We start from the raw sequence: 27525 nt of genomic DNA on the forward strand, positions 1-27525 counted from the left end.
CCTATTAGAACTTAAATAAATACTGTAGTTTTTTATTAAAATTCAATATTAGTAAGTGCATATAATACAATTTATGCCATTTAATATTACTAACAAAAAGAAAAACAGTAAATTTTACAATCTTTTAGTCAAAGTAATAACCAAATAAAGATAAATAAAGAATTTAAATAAACTTTAGTGTACAGTGATGATGGGATCAAAGTTAAAATGTTAGTTATTATTTATGATACTGAATATTATATAGTTGGTTATGTTAATAATTAATAAATTATTTTTAGAGATCAAATTGGATCTAAAATAATTAACAGTATGATAATACTTTAAAACCTGTTCATTTCAGATGATTAATAATTATATTAGCTTAATTTAAATACATTTTAAAAGAAATAAATAAAATTTACACATATTATCAACATTTTACATGAAAATGACAATCTTTATGTGTTAGATTAATCAGACCCATCTAATTGTTAATTATTACAGTTTACTTAAATTACTTCTGACAAAACATAAGTATGTACACTATAATTTCCTGATAATCCTGATTATTAATTTACTTGTTTCAATTAAGTTTTAATCTAAAGTAATTTAATTATATATATTGGTTAACTCTATTTTGTAGTATTTTAATACAATTGCTAAGTCTAATATCAAACAGAAACTTACTTTTAAACGATTTAAATAATAGACTCAAATACTATAGTAATAAATACAATAAGAAATCTTTATATATTGTAAATTGATAGCAATAATATGATAGATACATAATTAATTAGCATAAATAAATTTGATATATTTAAAAATATTAGAGTTCTTTGTATCTCATTTCTTTAAATACTTTAAGTGGCAAAACAACCTATAAAAAAAATAAATCTAAATAAATATGTTGATTACAATCCATTAGATTTAAAAGAGTATTATTATGATTATGCAGTTTCTAATTTTATAATAAAAATAAATGGATAAACTTTAAATTATATGGATATGTCTTATCCTTTCTTTTCTTATACATCTATGTCTTTTTCAGATAATATCAGTCAAGTTGAGCCAGTTAGCAATTCTAATTCTCTTTTGCTTATAAGGTTTAAAAATGTAATTATTAATAAAAATTTACATCCATTCCATTTGATATTAATACTTTAAAAATTTATAGGATTTTTATTTTAATATTTTGAATAAAATTCAATCCATACAAAATATTTTCTGCATAAATATAACTACTATTTTAAATAAAAATAAAATTATTATAAAATATAGGATAAGTATAGTGCTGCTTTATTAGATGGACATGCAAATACTTAATTTTAAATAAATGGTAACATAAATACCTTAATGTATTTTTAGAATTACATTATGTTTCTATAAAAACCTTACAATTAATTATTAGTTTTAAAAGTATCAAATCCAATTATTTCAAACACATTTTTTGTTTACGATAATGATTATGTATATTGTAGCGAAACATAGTAACTATTAGGATCACCTAATGGAGATATTATAGAAATCTAATATTATAAAGATGGGTCTAAAAAAGTATTTCAAAGTAATCATTTGTTAAAATTAAAAATATATTTTAATTATTATTTTTTTTATAGATAAAGCAAAAAATTTAATAACTTAATTTCACAAATTATATTGAAGATACTTATATATATGCTTAAGTTTAAATATAATAAAATGGAGTGATTATCATAATAGATGTTTAAAGTGGTAAAGTCATTAAAATATCCTCACCTACCTATTACTAAGTATTAAGAGCAGATGATATAGTTTTTATTTTAGTTCATGATGATTAAAATAAATAAATAATATTTGATTAAAATTTGAATGTTTTATAAGAAACTATAAATAGATTAAAGGAGTATTATATTTCTTTTCTCTGGAAAGAAAATTAAGATTCCTATTTTATTTCTATTTCTTCAGACAAGTTTACAGTATTTAATACGAAAGGTTTTTAAGTAATGTAGAAAGATTTTAAAGTTATTAATTTAATTTAAAATAATTAATAATTAATTTTATTTTTGAATTCACAAGTTATTTAAATATAAATTAACATATAAAAAAAGAAGATTATTCAAATAAATTCTTTCCCTGTTGATAGTTAATACAAAAATATATATGCTGATCAGTAAAATAAGTTAATTTATATGTAGTTTTAAAACTTCTTGATAGTTTTATAAATCGATACCTTATAATAAATTTAGAAAATTCCTATTTAGAATGATTTTGTCTTTATAGGGAATGACTCAATAAATAAGGTAATTTTAATTAGTATTTATAATAAAAACACATTTATATTAATATTTTTTTTATAATAGATTTAAATTTTTAAACAAGCTACAGCAATTATCTTATTCAAATTATTTAACACCTCTCTGTAAGTAATTCCTTTAAGCATTGATATATCTTATAAGAAAATATTTATAGATAGTGAATTAGGAATATTAATTATTTGTGATATTAATGATATTCAGACATACATTTTATCTTATATAGGATAAACATAATTTAGTAGTTTTATGATACAAATTGATTCAAATTTGTAAAATTATTCACTTTTATTTAATTATAATTATCATTTGAGTACTTTAATAGTTACAAACGGTATTAATGTTTACTAACTTGACATAAATTATTTTTATTATAATCCTTAAAGTATCCAGCTTGCTACTGAAAATTAATCAGCAACTTTTGGATTATAAAAAGATAATATAGTTACAATAAATAATGATATCAATTATATAACTATATATGATAGCATATCATAGTAACTTAAAGATAATATAATTTTTAACTAAAATGTCGATCAAATTAATTTACAATAATATTAGATTATTAGTTTTAGCAAAGAAAACATAATAGTATGTTTTAGAAAGACAGATTATTATATTCTTTAATTCTCACCTTTGAAGATTATCGAATTTATTTATCTTTCTGGAGTTTAAAATGTTTATATATCTAACAAATATGAAATACTAGTTTATAGTAATATAAATTAACAAGTTTATTTTTTCTGCTCTCAATAGTAATAATTTATCCAATTAAAGAAAGATTAGCAAGTAATAAGTTAATTAACCATAGTAAATGAAAGGTTTATTGGTATATCTGTGCTAAATAATACTCTATATTAATTTTTTGTATATGATACAATCCTATTGCAAAATGTACCTCTAACTCTTAATGAAGTATAACATTTTTTATTTTAATTAAGAAAATCAAAATACCTTTTAAAATATTTTTATTTTTTAAATTTTTTAGAAATTAAAGTAAAATTCAATAAAAATTATTATAATAATTAGGGACAGATAGTAGATTTAAAAATAAAGAATTTTGTAATAGTTTCAAAAACTTCTTCATATGATTTAACAATCCTCTAGATATTTTAATTTAGTTAAAACGATGATAAATACATTTACTATAATTTTAAATAAAATTTTTTAATCTAAATCAAGCAAATATTTAATTAATAAAATTTTAATTAGGTAAATAGCATTTATATTATGACTATGACAGATAATTTATTTATTCAGTTTTGGAAAATTAAAGAAACTTAAAATTTAGATTAAGTTTCTTAAAATATTTAAATTAAGTAGCTAGCTTTGCCATGCTCTAGTAATACTTAAATAAAAGTAGAAAAAGACTATTTTTATTTCATATGCCCCTTTGCTGCTTTTATTTATAATTCTGATATCACTTTTGTTTAAAGTATTAAATATCTAGTTAGCTCTCAAATAAACATTAATGACATATACCTCCTTGATTATAATATATTTATAGTAAAACTCTAAAGTTAATTAGATTTATATGAAATCAATAATAATTTTAAATAAAAAATCAAATCACTTGCAAAAATTTATAATCCTTCTATTTACAAATATACAATAAACATCTAAAATAATATTATTTAAATATCCTTATATGGAATATCAGATTATAATTTATTTTAAGCTAAAATTAATTATCAATCTAAACAATTTATGCATTAAATGGTTGAATTTTAAGATTAAAATATAGTTTAAGTGAAAATATCAAACTTTATTGATAACTACAAGGTAATTTTTTATTTAAAAAAATTTTTATTAATTTTTTTTAAAGCACATAATTTAATAGTCTTAAATTACATAAAATCTAGAAATTCTTAGATATCAGATATATTATTAACCTCCAACAACTATGTAATTAATTATCTTGATTGTTAGTCGAAAAATAATTTTAAATATTTTTATTAAATATTTAGTAATCAATTCCCTGCTATTAATTTTTACAGCAACTCAGATATTGTAGAAGTATATTCAGAAAAAGGCATAAATATCAATGAAAAATATTAATTATAAATTTCATCAACTTAATTCATATCTGAGTAATTTAAGAATTTAAAAATAGGAAGCATGATTCTCAATTTTAACTTAACTGATAATAATTAGCTTAATTTTAATTAGTTTAAATAACTATAAAAGCTTTAATTTTCTAATATGACTATCTAATTTAGCATGTAAGGTGGTACTATTTACATGAATTCTTACGATTCTCTTATAATGAATGAGATTACATTTAGAGATCAAATAATCAATACTTAATTCTTCTTTTAAAATATTAGCAATATTATCATAAATAACATGGAATTTAAAAATATCACTTTATAGTCATAGTCTTCTTTTCTTTCATTTGATGGAATCAAAAATTTATTGATAAGAAATCTTACAATCAGTAAATGTAATTTTACCCAAAATATAATTCAAGTTAACAATTTAACTAATCTTAAAATGGAGAATATAATTATTACACAAAATAAATTCTTACAAGGATTTATGTTTGCCAATTAGTCTGTTAATGTTTTTTCTAATCAGATTTAAGTTATAAATAATGAATTAAATGCTAATAGTAACCAATAAAATTAAATAAATCCATACCTGTTTAATTTTTAGTAAGTTTAACAAGTTTTATTTAGCAAGATAACTTTTAATAACTAATAGAATTTGGGCTTTATAAATTTCAAAGGCATGATGATAAACTTTTAATTTTTGTATTCTATGCAAATAACTAATTGTGTTTTCAATGAAATACAATAATAGATACCTGTAATTCTGATAACAGATGGATAAACTGTAAGAATAACAAATATGACAGTTTAAAAAATGAATAGTTCACACTTTATGCAAATATAATTAGTAGATCAACTCTTTTTAACAAAATTAACCTTTATAAATGTAAATGAACATTTAATTGAATAAAAAAATTTAGAATCTTCATTATTTAATTAATTTTAAAAATATTTGTTGAGTATTGGTGGAATAAACAATTTTGTACTTTCAAATTTAGAAATTTCTTTCTGCAACAATATCGGAATGCTTAGTCTAGTTTAATATTAGGTTGGAAAAAACACAGTCTAAAATAGCAATAATCTCTAAGCAAATAAGATAATAATAACTAACTCAATATCAAATATAAATGAACCAGCTATCAATTTAAATAACCAATAATCAAATATACTTCAGTTAAAGGCTAAAAATTTAACGTTCTCTAGTAATATTATTAATATTAATTCCTAATCATTATTTTAGATGAATAATTCCTAATTTATTAATATTTAATTGAAAAATTATTCTACAACTATTTACAGTACTGAAAGTTAAGTTATTTAAATATTTAATACTTAATATTTAAATATTTTTTCATATCAAAAATCAGCAGTTCTCTTAACTAAATCAGTTAATTAAATAACAATACAAAATTGTACATTTAAATTAAATAATAATATTTAACTTGATATTTCTTCTTCTCCAAGTTTTGATGATCACAGTATTATTAATATTTAAAACTGCATCAATTTCTTAGTTTAGGATTCCCTATTTACATAAAATATTTGCTTCGGTAACGGAGGAGCAATATATTTATCCTAAATTTAGAAATCTATAATAAATAACACAAAGTTTATGCTAAATTAGGCTCAATAAAATTCAGGAGGAGGGATTTATGCTTCTAACTCTAATATTAATATAAATAAATGCATCTTTTAGAATAATATATCTAAAAAGGAAAGAGGAGGAGCTATCTATTCCGATAATACTTATGTTATAATAAGAAATTCTAATATTATAAATAATATTGCCTATGTGGGTGGTGGAGTTTATTACAACAAAATGAATACAATAGATATTGATAGAGCTAGCTAAATTTATGGAAACAAAGGTGAAATTATTTATATTTTTTTACTTTTTATTAAATTATCTTTATAATAGGAAGGTTCTATGGTGATAATTTAGGTTCGTATCCTAGAAAGCTATTAAAAATCGATCTAAAAACAAAATAGATTTACAGCAAAATAGTAATTCAAAACTTTCAAAGTGGCAATTATACAAAATAACCTATATTTGTGCAATATTTTGATGAAGAGAATAAAATATTAAATTTTAACATTGCAGAATCGCCTAATTAGTTTTCTCTAAGCATAAAATAAGAGATACAAAATTATTAAATATCAATAGCAAATTCTACTGATATAAAAGGCTTAAATATAATTTTAGGATAGTAGTTAGAATATATAAAGAAATTCAATTTATTTTAACTAAATATAACAGCAGGAAATTATTAGAAAACTGATTTCAAACTGGTTTTATATTCAGAATTTTTTGCTATGTAGCTTACTTTAGATGTCATCCTCAATTTTAGAAAATGTCAAATCGGAGAAATTTTATATCCAAAGCAAGGATATATTTCGTAATTTTATTTATCAATTTATTTATTAGTTACTAATAATTTTAAAAAAATAAAAGCTGCGATTAATGTATATCAGGCACTTATTCTCTAGTTAATCCATATGAAGGGTAAAATAATAATCCTGTTTAGTGCTAAAGATGTCCTTCAAATAAAGCAAAATTATGTTATTCTAACAGGATAATTTTGTAAGACAATTATTGGAGAGAGTCAAATTAAACGGATATTATTTATTCTTGCAATACGATAGGATGTAGTGAAACATCTTATAATTAAATAAATGGCTGTATCAAAGGATATATAGGTCCATTATGCAATACTTGTGATTTTAAAGGAAAAATATGGTAAAATAGCTATGCTTAAAAAGGTAAATAATGTGTTGAATGTTAAAAAGTAGTAGATTTATATATTTATTTTACTTTGCTAATATTTTTATACGCTTTATATATTGTAAGAAGCGTAAATAAGTAAATAAATACGAATATACTAATAATCAAAATAGATTACTTACGAAAATTGCGTATAGTATTTTTAAGCAGGTCAAAATATATAGGCTCAGATACAGGAATTACACTAAAGATACTTTTTAATTACTTATAAATACTATCATCATCAATTGATGTATATAATTAAATTCCTAACGTGATTGGAACTACTTTTAAAATAGCTGGGGATCCTGCGTAAGTAACCTATACAAATTTAGATTGTATTTACAAAGATTGGATAATTTCTGAGCTATGGTTTAACAGGCTTATAATGCAAATTACCTAAATTTTTATTATAACATCAATAGTACTTTTCTACAGAATTCTGTTGGATAAACGGTCAAGAATTTTTTATAAAAAGAAGATATATTTTATATTCCTATATTTCTTTTATTAGCCTTCAATTGTTAAATTGCTTGTCTCTCTTTGCATATGTAAAAGTATAGGAACCAAAGTCTATATGCTTAATGATCTTACCTAATAGTGTTGGACAAGTGAACATATAATTCTTTCATTAGGAATCATATATCCGCTTACTTTAGTTTGGTGTTTAGGAATACCATTGATATTTTTATATAAAATTAGATCTGCAATTATTTCGAATTAAAAAGATAGAGTTTAATTTTTCTTATCATATTATTTTATTTTGCAGGGCTATAAAGATAAATTTTATTATTGGGAAATACTTAAAATGTTTCAAAAATTAATAATAATGATTATTCTAAATTTAGATATTGAGAATATTATTTAAAGATAAATAATATCATTGATTTGTTTTATCTACCTAATTGGAACAATTTAATAGAATCCATACAAATAAAAGTCACTTCAAAATTTAGAAATTTTGCTTTAAGTTGTTATTGTTATTTCTTTGTTATTGTAAACAATAATCTATGCTTTAGAATCTGATATCTATAGTATACTTGTAATAATAGTGATATTATTTTTTATTAATCTTTACTGTTTGGTAAGAATAATATTTTAATATTATAATTCTGCTATAAACCTTATTTTTAAAACTTAAAGTAAAAATATAAAGAAGTTTTTACATCTTTTATACAAAATTAAAGTCATTAAATTTGATATTAATAAAAAACAATCATCACTATCCCGAATAAGCAATTTATGGAAAATCATTTACAAAAATAAATCTAAACTAAATTTTAGAAATTCATTTCCTCTTTAATAACTGAACTTGCAAACCTAGAAACTATAGAACACCTAGTTAGAAACTCAATTTGAAATGAATACAGTAACCTACAATTTCAATAATTTCAGTTAATTTTAATAAGATTAAGATAAATTATTGTCAAGAGCTATTATGATAAAATGAAATCAAAGATAGAAAAAAAGATTCGACATCATTTTATACTTTTTAAAATTAAGAAGTATAAAAATTAAAATTTAATGAAAAATAAATATATTAATATGAAAGTAATTTATAAATTTCTCTACTAAAATTAAATTTATTATAAATACAAATTTTTTTTATTAATCATAATATTATTTTTTAATTAAAATTATAAATTTTTATTTAAATTATTAAATATAGCTGTTCCTGCATTTCAAATAATTTTTATATTACTAATGAATTTTTTTTTTTTCTAAATTTTTGGCATAATTTTTTCAAAAATAAAAAATCTTTTTTTAAAATTCTTCATTTGTAATTTATTTTTATTTTTTAGTGAGCAATTTTTTAAGATCTATGATTATTCATATTAATTTATTTGAATATTGTTTATTAATTTTTTAGTTTTTTAAATTATATTACTTTACTAATTTTGATAAATATTAAATTTAGAATACATTAAAAATATTAAATAATAATATCCAAAACGTTTTTGTTGTATATTATTGTTTTATGATATTTTAAAGATTTCAAGAAAAAAATCTTAAATAATCTTATATAAATAAAATTTTAAATCATGCTACCTCAATTAAAATTATAATTTTATATTGATCTATCTATTAACACAATTATATTTAATCTTAGGATAGCAAATATTGAAGAAATATTTCTAAATACTAATTTTTTAATTTTTTAGTTTAATTAATTAAGGATCTTATTAGAAAGAAATAAAGAGTTTTACAAACAGAAAAATTTAATATTTGAATTAATATTTTTTCAATAAGAATAGTTTATATACTGAAACTACATAATTGATTTAATATAAAGGTCTATAAAGTTGTTTTGAAAATGAAAATCAAAAGATCTTAAAAATAACTAAAATTGATACTTGCATCTTCAATTCTTTTTTTTAAATTAATAATTGCACAATCAAGTTTTATAGAATGCTAGGCAGGATAGCACTTTTTTGAATCTTCTACCTAATAATGCACTTTTTGTTTAACTTATTGTTAATATTGCAAAGATAATGTTTCATGTTTAGCATGCTCTAAAGGAACATATCTAGTAAATTATATCTTATAAATAGTAGAAAATTTAAAAATCTTATTTAAATTAGGATCTAGATTTATCTTGCTAAATATCCTGCTAAAATGGCTATTTTATGGATGATAATAGTTAAAAATGCGTTTAATGTTCAGACTCTAAATGCATTTCATGTAATTAAACAAATCAATGTTCTAAATGTATGTAAGGATATCAAATATCTCCAGATGGTAAAACTTGTTTGGATGTATATTGCTCGGATTTCTATGGTAAATTTGACTTGCTTGATAAAAGATGCTCTCTTGATGGCTATTTCTACTTCTAAAATAAAATTTAAATAAATGATAATGAAGAAGAATAATCGCAATTTTTAGCTACAAATTTTAATTATTCTTCCTAAAAATAAGATTCATATGGTGATCTTATAGAAATTCAAATTATATCAGTTTTTTCTAAATCATTGGTAATGAATTTATCTAATCAATTAATACATAATTATTTTAATACTTTTAAAAAATAGGTAATAGGAATTAAGTATTAATAGATAGTCATTTATGATTTCTAAAACATGAAGAGCATTTATACTGCTAATTTCAGCTAACCTGTACAGCAAATTAAATTGATAAAAAATTAATTATTTTTGTTAATCGGATAATACATCGAAACTCAAAATTATTATTCTAATGTATAAATAATATAATTAGATATGGTTAATTTTAATTCAAAGCAAGTCTATTAATTTACTGACGTATATTAATAATTAATACTAGAGTAAAATTATGTTTTTTTAAAAAGTAAATCCTATTGTAATATCTTAGTGCTTAAATCTCTTTAAATTTAATAGCTTCTTATTAATGATATGAATAATTTTTAATATTTTTAAAATGAAGGCATACTTCTGATATTTTCACAAAACTCAAACATTTTTTACTTTACTAACAGCTAATTTACAAGTTTTTATCAAACAACATTACCAAATGAGGAAAAATTTAAACTAATTAACTTTCACCCATAAAGTATGATTACAACAATTTCTAAAGACAATACAATTTTAAAAGTTTATAAATTATCTTAAAAGTTAGATAAAGATAATTAGATATAATATTAACTTGGATCGGTAAATTTTTAAAATCATTTAATTTCTATAATAAACTTTATACTATTTAAATAGGTTATTTAACAAATAAATTATAGCAATTAATTAATTCAGTAAAATGAGATTTAAAATGCCATTTATTTAATCTCAAATAATTGTAAAATATATTTAATTTATTTAAAGCTAGTTATTTTTATTGCTTTATTCTATATTTTAAATAAAACTAATTTTTATTTTCATTTATAAAAAGATATTTAGGTTTGGATCAGCAATGATTTGTAACTATAAATTGAATTTAGCAGTGATACATAATATTTCATTAGAGAATAGAGCATTATTATTTAAAATAATTAGGAAGTAATTGTTTATGATAGTTCATTTAGTCAAATTAAATTTAGTTTACCATTTAGCTCATTGATAACTTAAATGTAATTTTTTTAAAATTCAATACTACTCTCAGTAGGAAACGACATACAAGTAATAAGCTTAGATGAACTAGGCACATAAACTTATATCTACCAACCTTTTGCTTTTAATAATAACATCTAGCTCACTTATGGAAAAGTTTAAAAAATTATTTTTGATAAAATAACAAATCAGAAGATTATTTTAATTTTTGAATAAAACCTTTAAATTTACTAATTATCAAAAATTGATAAGACTTTTAACTTAAGATTTGATAGCAAAATTCAAAACTTTTTGTTATTTGAAAGAATACTTTATGTAATTTTAAGTAATCAAATAGTTGAAACTAACATTGATAATTTTAATGTTTTAATTCATATCTACAACACTAATTCTATTATGTTGGTTAATTAAGATAGTTTAGGAATTGTTTTAAAATATACTTCCAATGATGATTAATCATAATATTTGATAACAGTAGACTAATAAAACAATTTTTCCTCATATTTATTAGAAGATAATAATGTAAATATTATAGCAAAGGAAGGATAAATATTGATATTTAGTAATACAAATATTAGATTCTTAGATTATGGTTTTTAAGAAAAAATATTTTATTAACCTTTTAAACCAATTTAAAACATTTATTTAGTAGATGGCATATACTCTATCTTAAGAGAAGATAATTTTATGTTACTAATTCAATCTTAAAACATTGATATGCCACCAGTAGTTAATTCATTTTTTATTGGAAATATGGTAGCTAATGTTATGTATAGTTCAGCCACAAAAAAATTATTAGTTTTAATGAATAGTTTACCAGGAAGTTAAATAAGACAGACTTTTTAATACTATAATTTATCAAATCCATTAAAATAACAGATTGATATAACAAAAATTTCGTTGTCAACAATCAACTTATTACTCTATAGCTATTGCTTTAATATAGCTAAGAATGTAATATAATATTTAGATTTATCTACAAGTAGTACTGATTACACATAAATAACATTTCAAAATTAAATAACTACTATTGAGAGCATTAATTAATAAAACCTGTTTTTGATTAGATTCTTAAATGTAAATAATATTTATTAAATTAAAGAAAAAATAAAAGATAATTTCTATTTTTTTCTTTCTTAATTTTTAGAAAATAAAATTTTTACAATTATTAAAATAAAAGGATCAACAGCAAAGTATCGTTTTAGATGGAAATACTTAATAATAATATCTATTACCATATTAAGTAAGTAATGTGGAATAATACATTAATGGCCTGATTTTTTTAACGTATCCTTAAAGAAAACTTGTTGTGTTTACTTTTCAAAAAGCAAATGAATAGATTAATTTTTTATTTGTTTAAGATTTTAATTAAATTTTATATCCTGATATCAAAAAGACTTAAATCTTACAGTAAGAAAACTTTGCAATCTATATAAATTTTGCAAACGGAAGTTACAAAATAATACAAAGTAAGAAAATTTAAAAATAATTTTATTATTTATTTATAAATTGTTTTAAAATAAAGAAAAATTTGAATTTCTGAACATATATTAATATCTTATCTGTGATTAATTTGGAGATTAAAATAGATTTATATGTTAAAGCTATGATCAAAGCTTTTACTTAGTCAACTTAATTGATACTTCAAATATCATCAATATTAATAATAAACAATTTTACAAAATTTTAACTTCTTAATAGACATTTTATTTACTAATTTATTATAATTTGTAAACAGATGTAAGAAATTAAAATTTTGAAGTGTTATTTGAATTTGATTTGAACAAATTTGATATAAATTTCGTAATAACCTTACATAAATAGGATTTCTTTATTTCTACATCAAACTCTTTAATTTCCTTTTATGATGTATCTGGAAATATTTAATTTAATTATAGCTTAGAAGTAAATGAATCCAATGTTTATATTTATAATTACTATATTATAGTTATTAATGACTAAAAATTGATAAAATTTCTCCCTGACTTAAATGAGAAAACTTTAATAACTATATAAGCTATTATCATATAATCTAAAGTAAATCAAGTTATTGTTAATTACCCTCTAGATAACATTCTTTTATTAAGTGATTATAATATGCAATTTTATTTATTATCAGACTTTAGTTTGATTAAATAAATAGCTACTTAACCAGGATACACATATATAGGACGCGATAGCATAAATAACGTAAGAAATATTACTTATATATATTTTTTCCCCCCTATTTTTAAATTTAAATTTTTACATAATTAGAATACATTTTTAATGGATAAAAACATTTTTGGAATAAAAAAGTTAAAAAAATTTAAATTTAATTAATGTCTTTTTTTATCTTTTAATTTAAATATAGATAGAACTTTTTAACAGTGGATAATAGATATGGATTTATAGATATTACTAAGATACCTATTAAATAATGCAAATTTAAATCTAACCAAATTAGTATTTTATAGATGCTGGTCATGGTGTTTTACTGATAGAAGATTCGAATTTGAATGTATATATGATTGATTATATAGGAGAGTAATAGTCTAATTAATTTAAATTGAAATTAGCAATAAATGATGTTTCTAGATATCCTATTTTGCTATATTACAGTGATTAGTTATCTATTCTTTTTATGCATTAGTTTGTTATCACATAGGGTTTAGGAATAAATGATTTTTATAACATCAATAGTGATTTGGATATATAAAGACTAAATTAATATTCTATCATTGATTTCTAAATTACTTAAGTAGCAATACTAAATCCTAATCTTAACTTAATAAGCATTCTAAATAACTAAAATCAAAATGTAGTAAAAACAATTTAATTAGATACAGATCTAAGCAATTAACTTATCAATGAATATTAAATTGTAAATATTGGATTCTCTCTTTTAATAGCTATATCTTTTGATAAATATCATGTCATCGACATTTAAAATTTTAGTGTAATAAAACAAGATACATTATCGAATTGTAAGAAACTTTTTGTTTCAAATTAATTTTAAACTATATTTTATATCGATAGCTCAAATTAGCTTTATATTTTTGATTAAACACTAATCTAATTCAAATAGATATTAATTTAAGGATATTAAAACTATTAAAGTATTTAGCATATAAATAGCAAAATAGTTACTATTTTATTATCTCAAGAAATTGTTAGCTTTATTTTGTACGATCTAGAGAAATAGTCTCTCATTAATATTTCAAATTATAAATAAGAATAAACAGTAAATTTTTTTTAACAACCAATTGAATTTTACTTAACTAAAAAATTTTAAGTTTTTAATATAAAATGAAGTTTAAATAATTAAATTTTAAAATAAATTAGGACACAGTTTATCAAGTCTTATTCACAGATTTTCAGGTAATATAGTAGACTTAAAATGCTATGGTTATTTTTTCATTATAGAACTATCCTATTTAAGAAATTCAAACTTACTAAATCCAAAGTGCTGCATCTTTTAATTTAGAATAAATTTTCTATTTGAATGGCTATTCAGATCCCTTTATATTGATAAATCTATCAGATTACTTTTCGTATCTTTATAAATTAAGTAGTTCTCTACCAATCATAATTGACCCTTCTGATCTAAACATGGTTAAAGTATTTGCTAAATTTATTAAGCCATGCATTAATGTAAGCACATAAGTAGATTCTTATCATCTCTATTTTATTTGTCCACTAAATACATAAATATATGATATAGCATCGATGTAATTCATTAATAATATAAAGTATTTAGCATCTGAAAATAGTTATATGAAAAGTATTTAATACGTTGATAAAAATATTTTTTTAATAATAACTAATAATAAAATTGATGTTTTCGAGATAAATTACACATTTAAATAAAAAATTTTCACATTAAATTAACTAAATAACCCTAAGGTTTATGGTAAAATAATATCATATTAATAAACAGAAATCGATATAACAATTTATGGAGTTACTTCATAAAATATCTTTTAGTTTTCAGTCAAGCACAACTCAACATAATTTTAATAAAGTTAAAGATCTTATAAGTTAGTTCAAGTTGGAGTAAATAGTGAATCTGACTTATACAAAGTAAATTTTTTAAAATTTTTAACATTTAAATTATTAAATAAAAAAATTAAAACAATCTTAAAAAAATCTTTAAATCAAATAACACCTAAAAAATTTAAAAGTCATCCTTTTTTTCTCCCAAAATTCTAAATTAGAGTATTAAAATAAAAATTTTATTTCAAATTACTTTAACCTATTAGTATATATATATTTAATTTTAAATAATTTAAAATAAAAATAGAATTATATTATCCAGTAGTCCTTGGTATATGGCTTTGAAATGGTTAGGTATTAATAGATTCTAACTAATGATTTAAATGCGTAAATTAATAAATTATTTTTTTTAAATTTAAAAATTTAAATTAATAAATAGTAATTAACCTTTTACAGTATCAGATAACTTGAGTTAAAGGACTAACTTTATCTTAGAATTTTAGTCTAGCGAAAATTAAAAGTATTAATTAACAATAATGAGCTCAAATTTGTTTTCTTCTTAATTTTAGAATATAAAATTTTCAAAACTATAATTAAATTTTGTTGTATAAGATAATAATTCTTTGGATATCAATCCTAATAAATAAATAAAGTATTTTTAAATATCAGAATCCCTTTTATAAATTAGTGGATAAGGTAGTAAGATTTTAATCCATGATATATCAACTCTAGTTTTGAATGAAATAGAATTAACTTAAGAAAAAATAAATAATTCTTTCTAATTTTAGAATATTTAGTCCATAATAATAAACAATTTTGTGGTGAAAAACATTAATTTTGTTGGTAATTTTAATTTTTTAACATTCTCTAACTGCCCTTAATTAACTTTAAGAAATATCACTATAATTAATAGTAATTTTTCCAATTATATTTTTGATATCTAACAGGCTAATAACCAAATTTTAATTTAAGACTTTACTATAAATAACTCATATTTTGGAGTTGGAATAATTCATTTTGATAGTGTAGCTAATCTAATTATGTAAAATATTAATATTACTCAAGTCTACTAATTAAAGCTTATCAATAATGATTAAAATAACTACTTAAGCTATGTTTTTTACTTAAGTAATGTACTAATAGCTAATTTAATACAGATAAATTTTAATAACACAAATAATTTAGGTCTGGTTGAATATAGTGGATAATAATAATCTCTTAATTAACTATTAATCATGGATACGTTTTCCACATTTAATAATATAATAAATTTCCCTATTTTACGAATTCATTAAGCTAATAATATAACTATGAATAATTTCTTAATATAAAAAGTTGAAGCTAATAGTAATACAAACTTATTATAAATATCATTAGCTTAATCAATATTAATAAATTAGTTAGAATTAATTTAATTAGATTATTATTATTTATAACGCCTAAGAAACCTCAATGATGCAACTTCTTCTTATGCAATTTTAATTTTAGGAGTGTCTAACACTGTTTTAACAAATATAGTTATGGACAAAGTGAATTAGATTGGTTTAATAAGTGTTGATTCATTCTAATCAACAATTTAGTAGATGTATTTAAGTAATTTCTTAAATATAAACTAATCTAACTTTAGCAACATAAACAATAGTATTATGAGTTAACCAATTTTTAATTTTAATATCTAAAAATTAATTTTAAATCAATTTAATATAACTAAGGCAAACAATATATTTCACTTAATTCTAGCTAACCCGTCAAATCAATTCCAATATTTAAATTCTAAAATATAATAAATTTAACTAATAAATTTTTCTACCACTTTATATCTACAAAATTCTGATTAATTATAATTATAAAATGTTATATTTGATTAAATAAGATCACATCTAGGCAGTCCTTCATTAATTATCAGTTAAGTTTAAAAAGTTACTATTTAAAAAAGTACATTTTAGTATTAAACGAATTATAATTTAGATAATGATAAATAATCAGATTCTTAATACGATGGAGCACTAAATTTTCAAAAATGTACATATATTGAAATTCAATAATCTATTTTTTAAGATAACTAAAGCTTCAAAAATGGAGGAGCTATTTATTTTTATAATAATCAGTAGATACAAATAAAAAATTCTTAATTTATTTCAAATAAAGCTTTAACTATGAGTGGAGGTGCTATTTATTTGATATCTTCAAACATTGTTATTGCCAATAGCTTATTTAGTGATAATTAATCAATTATGGAGAAAGGAGGGGCAATTTATATCTAAGGATCCAAAATCTAATTTACAGATAAAACAACTGTTATTAAAAACTAAGCTTAAATTGGAGGAGGAATTTATTATGATTAAGCAACCACTGAAATACAAAAAGATATAAGTGTAATCATTTTAAATAATTTAGGACACTTTTATGGTAAAAACTTTGGATCTTAACCTAGAAAAATAAAATAAATTAACCATATAAGCAAATAATAATTTGATACAATCACAATATCTAATTTTTAAAGTGGAAATTATACTAAATAAGAAATTTATATTTAATTTTTTGATGAAGAAGATGAGCCCCTAAATTTTTCTTAGAAGAATAATTTAAGTAGCCTTTCAAGTAGTATTTAGTAAGAAATAAATTTATATCAAATTACATTTGATACATAATAATTAACAGACCAAATTGCAATTTCTATAGGTTAATAAGCATAATTTGATTCTACGGCTAATATGTTCAAGCTTAATTTTACAGCTTCTTTTAAAAACTAAACCAGCTTTGATCTAAGTTTAGTTTCAGTCCTTACATTTAGCAAAATATCAATATCTTTAAAACTGAACTTTAGACCTTGTGAAATTGGTGAAATCAAATATTTTAGATCTGGATATACTTAGTAAATATTATAAAATATAACTATTAATATTAATATTGTTTTTTTTAAACTAAAATTAATTAATAGATGTGATTAATGCTCAGAAGGAACTTATTCTTTAGCTGATCCAAATTAATTTAACCACTAAATTTAATGTAATATTTGCCCAGATTCAGCTTAGTACTGTTAAGGGAGATCAATCATTTTAAAAGATAATTACTGGAGAGAATCAGAGCTAACAGATAATATATATGAATGCTAATTCAATGGATGCAGTTATTAATAAGAAAATATAAATGGGTGTGTTAGAGGTTATACTGGAGTACTTTGCTAGGTTTGTGATATTTAAGGAGACTTTTGGTTAGAATCATATGGCTCTTAGGGTAATTAGTGTTTGAGATGCTCCAAATTATATCTAGTTTATATAATAACTTCTCTATCTATATTATTTTACATTTTATATATTCACTACAGCTTAAATTCATAAGCAGAATAAAAAATTTTAATTATTCAATTAAATTATCTAAGAAAATTGAATATGTTATACTTAAGTAAATCAAAGTTATAGGGTTCTGACTCAGCAGGTCTTACTAAAGTCTTCTTGCATTATATTTAAATATTCTCAACAACTATTAATTTTTATGAAAATATACCATTAGTTGTTAAACAACCAGTAGATGTAGGAGGTAATCCTACAAATGTCACTTACAAAAGTTTTGATTGCTTATTTAAAGGATCACCCATAGAAATAGTGTGGATTAACAGATTGCTAATGTAGATAGCTTAATTAGCATTTATTTCTTTGATAATTTTCTTGTATAATATTTATCAAAACAGAAAGTATAAAAAAAAATTTTATGGAGTAATTTATGCTGTTTTCTTGTACTTATTTTATTATCCTGCTTTAACTAAGCTTTTTATATCACTTTGTTGGTGCTAGAAAATAGGATCTAATTATTATTTAACCAATGACTATAGTTAAAAATGCTTTACAAGAACACATATTTTAACTATGATATTAATAATACTTCCTTTAACAGTAGCTTGGACTATAGGAATTCCTTATATTTTATTTTTAAAAATGAGAACAGCTCAAAAATAAAATAAAAATGAATCTATAAAATACACGCTAACTTATTATATCCTACAGTAAGGCTACAGAAAATAGTATTACTATTGGGAATTAGTAAGAATGTTTGAAAAGTTCTTGATAATGTTCCTTCTAAATAGCTTTTTCTCTAATTTAATTTAAAGATTATTAATTACACTTATTTGCTTTACATACCTCTAATTAGTTATTAGAATTAAGCCTTTCTAAATATCTTCATAAATGAAAATTGAATTAATTTTATCACAGATAATTGTTGTGTCTCTTTTATTTTAGTCAATTCTTGATACTTAATTATTATCTTAATAATTAAGCTATTTTATTATTAGCATTTTATCTTTGATAAATATATATGGAATAGTAAAAGTAATAAATTAATATCTTATCCTAACAAAAACTCTAATAGTCTATTCAGATGATGATTCTACATTTAAAAAAATTCTTTTGAAAATTTAGTACTTTTAACGATTATTTAAAAAACCTAATGTGACTATATTTAGGGTAAGTTATCTTTGGAAAAAAGTATAATATAAAATTGTTAAAAAAAATCAACAAACTGTTACCACAAATTAACAAAGAAAAAATAGCACAGAGAAATAAGAGAACTTGCAATAATCTAATGAAAATCACAATAGATATTTAAGTACTCCTTAATCTGACAACAAAGTATTTTTTATTTTTTATATTTAGATTAAATTTTAATTTTTAAATAGGAAACAAACTGTGATCTCATCATATTTTAGAATTCAGAATCCAGCATCATAAATCTTTGAATAATAACAAAAATTTATTATTTTCATAAAAATTTTGATTTTTTTAAGATAATTGTATTAATATTTATTTTGCTTTAAGTTTTAGCAAAAAATAAATAGATTTTATTTATGAGTTAATTTCATTTTGCATTTTATTTTTAAATTTATAAACTTCAGAATTTATTTCAAATGATTTTAATCAAGAATAAAATTAAAATATATAATTTTTAAATCTACAATGAAATTTACATAAATCAATTCTTCATATTTTTTTTCCAAATATTTCAAATAATTTATCCAATTTTTAAAAATTAAAATGGAAATTAAATTCATAACGAAACAAAAATTTTTTTAAAAATTCGATAGCTGTATAATAAAAGTTATAAAATATTAAATGTACTTAACTTATTAGTACCTCAGGTTTTAACTATATCGATAGCAATAATATTTATAATTTCAAAAATGGTTTGATTTGTAAAATTTTATTCTTTCCAGTTATTCTAATATTTAAAATAAAAGGACATGAATTTTTAGATAAGCCAAATAATACAATTTCAAAGTTAAGAGAATTCTATTTGCTAAATTTGCCTAATACCTAATTTTTTGTAATGCTGAAATATCAACATATGTAATTAAAATTGTTTTTCTTTAAGCGATAATAAGCCTTAATTCATAAGATGCAAAAAATAAGATTAAGTTATTGTTAACGGTTAAAATATGTGCTCTCTTCATTGTTATGCATTTTTAAATAAGGTTTAATTTGAAAATTTTTCAAAAAAATAATTAATTTTAAGATTTAAGCAATCAATTTTCTGTATTATATACTTAACCATTAGAAACCTTATTACAAATAAATAATTATACCACAGCAATTACATAGGAAGATATTGGAATTAAATTATTTTATTTATTCTATGTCTTTTTTTAATCAATTTTTAGAAAAATAAAATATTTTTAATTTCAACCAACTTTATTTTTAGATATGATAGATTTCTCTCTCTAAAAATAAAAAGAATTTAATTATTTAATTTTTTAGAAGTAATTGAATTTAACATAAATTACCCTAATCTATATTAAATTAAGAATTTTTTTACTTAATTCTCTTGCTAACAAAAATGAATTAATTTTAAATTATATTTATAATTTAATATAAATTAGAATTAAACATTATTATAATTTAATAGGTAATAGGAATAACTAAAACTCGAGTACATCTATCCTATACATATTCAAAATTTTAGCTTAATAAATATTTAGTAATTAAAATCTAATTAAAGATTGAGTAATTTTAAATGATTAGCTTATCATTCTATTTAAATAAGTAAAATCAATAGGAATAATAGATTTTTATGAATCAAGCATACAATTTCCTCTAACTTATATGATTACCTCTTTTTAAACTCCTTTTTTAACTTAAAAATATGTTTTTATAAATTTTGATGGCTAAATATTATTATTATCATTAAATAATTTTCAATATTTTAATACAGTTTAAAGTTATGCTGTATGATACAAAAGAGATTTAATGAGTACATAATACAAAACCTTTCCATTCCCTAATTTTATTTATTTGGATAGCTAGTAATTATGTTCTAATAAATATTTGTAACTAAATAATATATTCTTCCTTTATTAAAATTTGGATACAAATTTATACTACATAATAACTTAAGTGTTAAGAAAAATCTATTTTTTTAATTTAAATTTTATTTTTTTATAATAAATATAAAGTTTTTAAATTTAAATTCCTTCTGTTCTCATATTTATCTTAATAGAGACCTTGATTTTTTAGTTCTAAAACTATAAACATTTTTTAATTATTATACTTTAAATTTAAATATTTTTATTTTTATTAATTGTACACTTTATTTATTAATTTTTATTTATGGTAAAAATATATTTTAATTTACTAAGTAGGTATTAATAATACATATTTTTAAATTCCTTTTATAAAAAAATTTAAATAGAAATTAAAATTTTAACTATTCTAAAAATGTATTATTTACTATTTAATAGTTTCTTTTATTTAAAAAAAAATACATTTTTAGATTTATTAATATCAGTAAAATTTAAAATATTATTTTAATTAACAATTAGATATGTAAAAATAATTAGTACAAACATAAAATAATTATCAGTTTATATAAATTGATCTAATTAAATATCAGTAAAAAGTAAATTCAATGCAGTTTTTTCGTTTTTTATCAATTAATTTAGTATTAAAGATATTTAATTAATACATTAATAATATGAAGAAAATATAAGACTTACTCAATTTAGTCTTTATCTGTTTTGTAAAGTAAACATAGTAATTAAGCATACCAGATGTATGCCCTTTAGTTAGCAATTTTTTTTAAAGCTAATCTGATCAATTTTAATAGTGCTTAAAAAGTTACAGCGAATGCTTTTCAAACACCTATTATGTTTTATGCATAGGAAGAACAATCTAATATATCATATTTTATGAGTACAAATCAATGTCTGCCTTAGATTTACTTGATATGAAAATTCAAATTATTTAAATATATGCTAATCAATAATAAATGAAGCTCTATGTTTTGATTTCTCTCTGCGATACAACTAATTTAAATATAAAATATGTATTTAAATTCAACTGTCTCTATTGGCACATATTAATAAAATATAGTCTACTAATATATTAATATAGTATGTTAAGGTTTATATAATTATTAATATTTAATATTTAGAAGCGGAAGTGTTTTAGTCATATTTATTTCCTCCAAGTAATTAATATATGAAGATATTATAAACAAGAATATAAATAAAAAGTTATTGTTTTTTATAAAGTGAAGCAATCATTTTATTTACAATTAAGTATACTTGACAAATCCTAAATTTAAGGGTTATAACTTATTTAACTTAAGCTCCAACTCAAAATTTTAAATGGTTGAATCAATTCTTACACAAAGCCTCATATCTATCATTTAAACGAAGGACTTACAAATTAAAAACAAAGTCTAATAATTTTTGGAATACATTAATAAATGGATTCTTAAAATCAGATTTATAAAAAAGCTAAACGCCTAATTAAAATCTAGTGGTATAGCAACCTCTAGACATTAATTAGAATAGCTTTTTTTTATTAAATATTTTCAATAATGTGTAATACAATTTTTTTTAATTTTTCTAAAAAAAATATTTAATTCAAATATTATATAATGTAGAATGACCTTTTAGAGTCATCAGGTTTAAATTTTTTAGAAATTTTCTTTCAGAACGTTAATGAAAACACTCAAAAATTTTTAAAAATATTGAATATTGTATTTTAACTCTATATTTTTTTTATTATATTCAACTTATAAATTTTTTTTAATAATAGTTTATTTTACTTATTTTTCATAAATATTTTAATTTATTTTTTTGATTTTAAATTAAACATAATCAAAATATTAAAATATAATACTATATATTACATCCATCATATTTTAATACCTAGGATTAACAATATTTAATGTTAGGATTGAAATTATTGAAGAAACATTTAAAAATTACAAATTTAGAAGTTTTATTAGTTTAATTAATTAAGGATCTCATTAGAAAGAAATAAAGAGTTATACAAACAAAGCAATCATATATTTAAATTGTTCTTTCTTCATCAAAAATATTGAGTATATTTAAATTACTTAGTTGATTTAATAAAAAGGTTTATAAAGTTGTTTTCAAAATGAAAATTAAAATATCTTAAAAATAACTAAATTTGATACTTGCATCTTCAATTCTGATTTTGAAATTAGTAATCGCACAATAAAGTTTTATAGAATGCTAGGCAGAATAGCAATTTTTAGAATATTCTACCTAATAATGCACTACTTGTTTAACTTATTGTTAATATTGCAAAGATAATGTTTCTTGTTTAGCGTGCTCTAAAGGAACATATCTAGTAAATTATATTTAATAATTAACAAAAAATTAAAAAATCTTATTTAAATTAGGATTTAGATTTATCTTGCTAAATATCCTGCTAAAATGGCTATTTTATGGATGACAATAGTTAAAAATGCGTTTAATGTTCTGATTCTAAATGCATTAAATGCAAATCAACAAATCAATGTACTTAATGTATGTAAGGATATCAAGTATCTCCTGATGGTACGACTTGTTTGGATGTATATTGCTCGGATTTCTATGGCTAGTTTGACTCACTTGATAATAGATGCTCTCTTGATGGCTATTTCTATTTCTAAAATAAAATTTAAATAAACGATAATTAAGAAGAATAAACTCAATTTGTTGCTACAAATTTTAATTACTCTTCATAAAAATAAGACTCTTATGGTGATCTTATAGATATTCAAATTATATCAGTTTTTTCTTAAACGTTTGTAATCTATAATTAATCAATTAATAAAATACATAACTATCCCAAAATTTTTAAAAAATAGGTAATAGGAATTAAGTATTATTAGATAGTCATTTATGATTTCTAAAATATGAAGAGCATTTATACTGCTAACTTCAGTTAGCCTGTACAGCAAATTAAATTGATAAAGAATTAATTATTTTTGTTAATTGGATAATATATTGAAACTCAAAATTATTATTCTAATATATAAATAATATAATTAGATATGGCTAATTTTAAATAAAAACAAATCTATTATTCTACTGATCAATATTAGGAATTAATACTAGAGTAAGATTAACTTTTTTTAAAGAGTAATTCCTATTGTTACATCTTACTGCTTAAATCTCTTTAAATTTAATAGCTCTATATTAAGGATATGAATGCTTTTTCATATTTTTAAAATGAAGGCATTCTTCTGATATCTTCACTAGACCCAAATATTGTTTACTTTACTAACAACTAATTTACAAGTTTTAATCAAGTAATACTACCAATTGAGGAAAATTTTAAACTAATTAGCTTATCTCATCCATAAAGTATAATTATAACACTATCTAATGACAATACAATTTTAAAAGTCTATAATTTATCTTAAAATTTTGATAATGATAATTAGATATAATATTAACTAGGATCTGTAAATTATTAAAATCATTTAATTTCTATAATAAACTTTATACTATTTAAATAGGTTATTCAACAAATAAATTATAGCAATTAAGAAATACAGTAAAATGAGATTTAAAATGCTATTTACTTAATCTCAGATAAAGGTAAATTCTATTTAATTTATGACATTAATTTATTTTAACATAATTATTTTAATTTAAATTACTTTATTCTATATTTGAAATAATACTAATAGAAAAAATAATACTTTGAATTATAAAAAGATATTTAGGTTTGGATCAGCAGTAATTTGTAAATATAAATTGAATTAATTAGCAGTGATACATAATATTTCATTAGAGAATAGAGTATTATCATTAAAAATAATTAGGAACTAATTGTTTATGATAGTTCATTTAGTCAAATTAAATTTAGTATACCATTTAGCTCATAGATAACTTAAATGCAATTTTTTAAAAATTCAATACTATTCTCAGTAGGAAACGACATACAAGTAATAAGCTTAGATGAATAAGGCAAATAAACCTATATCTACCAATCTTTTGCTTTTAATAATAACATACAGCACACTTATGGAAAAGTTTAGTAAATTATTTTTGATCAAATAACAAATCAGAAGATTATTTTAATTCTTGAATATAACTTTTAAATCTACTAATTATCAAAATTTGATAAGACTTTTAACTTAAGTATTGGTAGTAAAATTCAAAACTCTTTATTATTTGGAAGAACACTATATGTAATTTCAAGTAATCAAATAGTTGAAACCAACATTGATAATTATAATGTTTTAATTCATACCTACAACACTAATTATATTATGTTAGTTAATTAAGATAGCTTAGGTCTTGTTTTAAAATGTACATCAAATGATGATTAATCATAATATTTGATAACAGTAGACTAATAAAACAATTTTTCATCAATTTATTTATTACAAGATAATAATCTAAATATAATAGCAAAAGAAGGTTAAATATTGATATTTAGTGATTCAAATATTAGAATCTTAGATTATAACTTTTAAGAAAAAGTATAGCTTTAACCTTAGTATCAAATTCAAAATATATATTTAATAGATGGTATATACAGTATCTTATGGTAAAATAATTAGATATCAATAATTCAATCTTAAAACGCGAATAATCCACCAGTAGTTAATTCATTTTTTATTGGAGTTACTGTAGTTAGTGTTATGTATAGCTCAGCCACAAAAAAATTATTAGTTTTAAATGCTTAACCAGGAAGTTAAACAAGACAAACTTTTTAATACTATAATTTATAAAATCCATTAAATTAATAGATTGATACAACAAGTATCTCGTTGTCAGAAATTGACTTAATAGTCTATAGCTATTGCTTTAGTATAGTTTAAAATGTAGTTTAATATTTAGATTTATCTACAAAAGGTACTGAGTACACATAAATAACATTTTAAAATTAAGTATCTACTGTTGAAAGCATTAATTAATAAAACCTATTTTTAATTAGATTCTTAAATGTAAAGAATATTTATTCATTAATTGATTAATTAATTAAAGAAAAACAAAAGATTATTTCTATTTTTTTCATTCATTCTTAATTTTTAGAAAATAAAATTTTTTTAACTATTAAAATATAAGGATCTACAGTAAAGTATAGTTTTAGATGTAAATACTTAATAACAATATCTATTAAAATATTAAGTAACTAATGTGGAATAATACATTAATGGTCTGATTTTTTTAACATATCCTTAAAGAAATTTTGTTGTGTTTACCCTTCAATAAGCAAATGAATAGATTAATTTTGTATAAGTTTAATAATTTAATTAAAATTTTTATCCTGACATCAAATAGGCTTAAATTTTACAAAAAGAGAAATTTGCAATTTATATGAATTTTGCAAACGGAAGTTACAAAGTATTAAAAAGTAAGAATATTTTATCATAAAATTATTTATTTATTTACTTATTTATTATTGTTTTTAATATAAAGAATAATTTGAATTTTTGAACACAGATTTATATCTGAATTGTGATTAATTTGGAGATTAAAACAGATTTATATGTGAAAATATTGATCAAAGCTTTTACTTAGTCAACTTAATCGATACTTAAAAAATCATTAATCTTAATAATATAAAAGATTACAATATTTTAACTTCTTCAAAGGCCTTTTATTTACTTATTAATTATAATAGGTAAGCAGAAGTAAGAAATTAAAATTTTGAAGTGTTATTTGTAATTAATTAAAACAAATTTGATATAAATTTCGTAATAACCATAAATAAATAAGATTTCTTTATTTATACATCAAAATATTTAATAACCTTCTATGATATATCTGGGAATTTATAATTTAATTATATCTTAGAAGTAAATATATCCAATTTTTATATTTATAATTAGTATATTATAGTTATTAAAGACTAAAAATTGATAAAATTTCTCCCTGACTTAAATGAGAAAACTTTAATAACTATATAATAAATTATTATATAAACTAAAGTAAATCAAGGTATTGTTAATTACGCTCTTGATAACATTCTGTTATTGAGTGATTATAACATGCAATTTTATTTATTATCAGACTTTATTCTGATTAAATAAATAACTACTTAACCAGGATACAAATATATAGGAAGAGATAGCATAAATAATGTAAGAAATATTTTATATTCTTATTTTCCCCCTATTTTTAAATTTTTATATTTTTCATAACTATAACATTATTTTAACGATAAAAAATATTTTTAGAATTAAAA

The 27525-nt window shown here is 19.9% G+C and overlaps 6 protein-coding genes across 6 annotated transcripts; all 6 read left to right on the forward strand. All coding sequences in view use genetic code 6, as the record gives it.

Annotated features, from left to right (window-relative positions):
* Positions 1-311: 311 nt before the first annotated feature.
* Positions 312-1686, forward strand: TTHERM_000844740 (hypothetical protein; the record flags this gene model as incomplete). Its single annotated transcript, XM_012795948.1, has 2 exons — positions 312-1092; positions 1258-1686. Exons 1-2 carry the CDS (start codon positions 754-756, stop codon positions 1684-1686), a joined length of 768 nt encoding a protein of 255 aa, XP_012651402.1. The 5' UTR covers positions 312-753.
* An 833-nt stretch (positions 1687-2519) lies between these two features.
* TTHERM_00845730 (transmembrane protein, putative) lies at positions 2520-8532 on the forward strand (the record flags this gene model as incomplete). Its single annotated transcript, XM_001009263.3, has 6 exons — positions 2520-3185; positions 3300-4052; positions 4096-4175; positions 4238-6189; positions 6240-6717; positions 6774-8532. 6 exons carry the CDS (start codon positions 2520-2522, stop codon positions 8530-8532), a joined length of 5688 nt encoding a protein of 1895 aa, XP_001009263.3.
* Positions 8533-9574: 1042 nt separating this feature from the next.
* On the forward strand, positions 9575-10163 carry TTHERM_000845734 (hypothetical protein; the record flags this gene model as incomplete). The annotated part of the gene is made up of 3 exons (XM_012795949.1): positions 9575-9612; positions 9665-10054; positions 10112-10163. The coding sequence occupies 3 exons, from the start codon at positions 9575-9577 to the stop codon at positions 10161-10163; spliced, it is 480 nt and encodes a 159-aa protein (XP_012651403.1).
* Positions 10164-11177: 1014 nt separating this feature from the next.
* TTHERM_000845739 (transmembrane protein, putative) lies at positions 11178-11564 on the forward strand (the record flags this gene model as incomplete). Its single annotated transcript, XM_012795950.1, has 1 exon — positions 11178-11564. One exon carries the CDS (start codon positions 11178-11180, stop codon positions 11562-11564), a length of 387 nt encoding a protein of 128 aa, XP_012651404.1.
* Positions 11565-12982: 1418 nt separating this feature from the next.
* TTHERM_00845760 (transmembrane protein, putative) lies at positions 12983-19805 on the forward strand (the record flags this gene model as incomplete). Its single annotated transcript, XM_001009266.3, has 7 exons — positions 12983-13285; positions 13449-14318; positions 14420-15157; positions 15378-15457; positions 15510-17945; positions 18012-19698; positions 19746-19805. Exons 1-7 carry the CDS (start codon positions 13193-13195, stop codon positions 19803-19805), a joined length of 5964 nt encoding a protein of 1987 aa, XP_001009266.3. The 5' UTR covers positions 12983-13192.
* Positions 19806-23469: 3664 nt separating this feature from the next.
* TTHERM_00845770 (hypothetical protein) lies at positions 23470-26499 on the forward strand (the record flags this gene model as incomplete). The annotated part of the gene is made up of 6 exons (XM_001009267.2): positions 23470-23685; positions 23738-24127; positions 24188-24787; positions 24842-24923; positions 25044-26410; positions 26467-26499. 6 exons carry the CDS (start codon positions 23470-23472, stop codon positions 26497-26499), a joined length of 2688 nt encoding a protein of 895 aa, XP_001009267.2.
* Positions 26500-27525: the final 1026 nt, after the last annotated feature.

The sequence above is a fragment of the Tetrahymena thermophila genome, assembly GCF_000189635.1.
Source record: "Tetrahymena thermophila SB210 genomic scaffold scf_8254783, whole genome shotgun sequence".
Classification (NCBI taxonomy): domain Eukaryota; phylum Ciliophora; class Oligohymenophorea; order Hymenostomatida; family Tetrahymenidae; genus Tetrahymena; species Tetrahymena thermophila.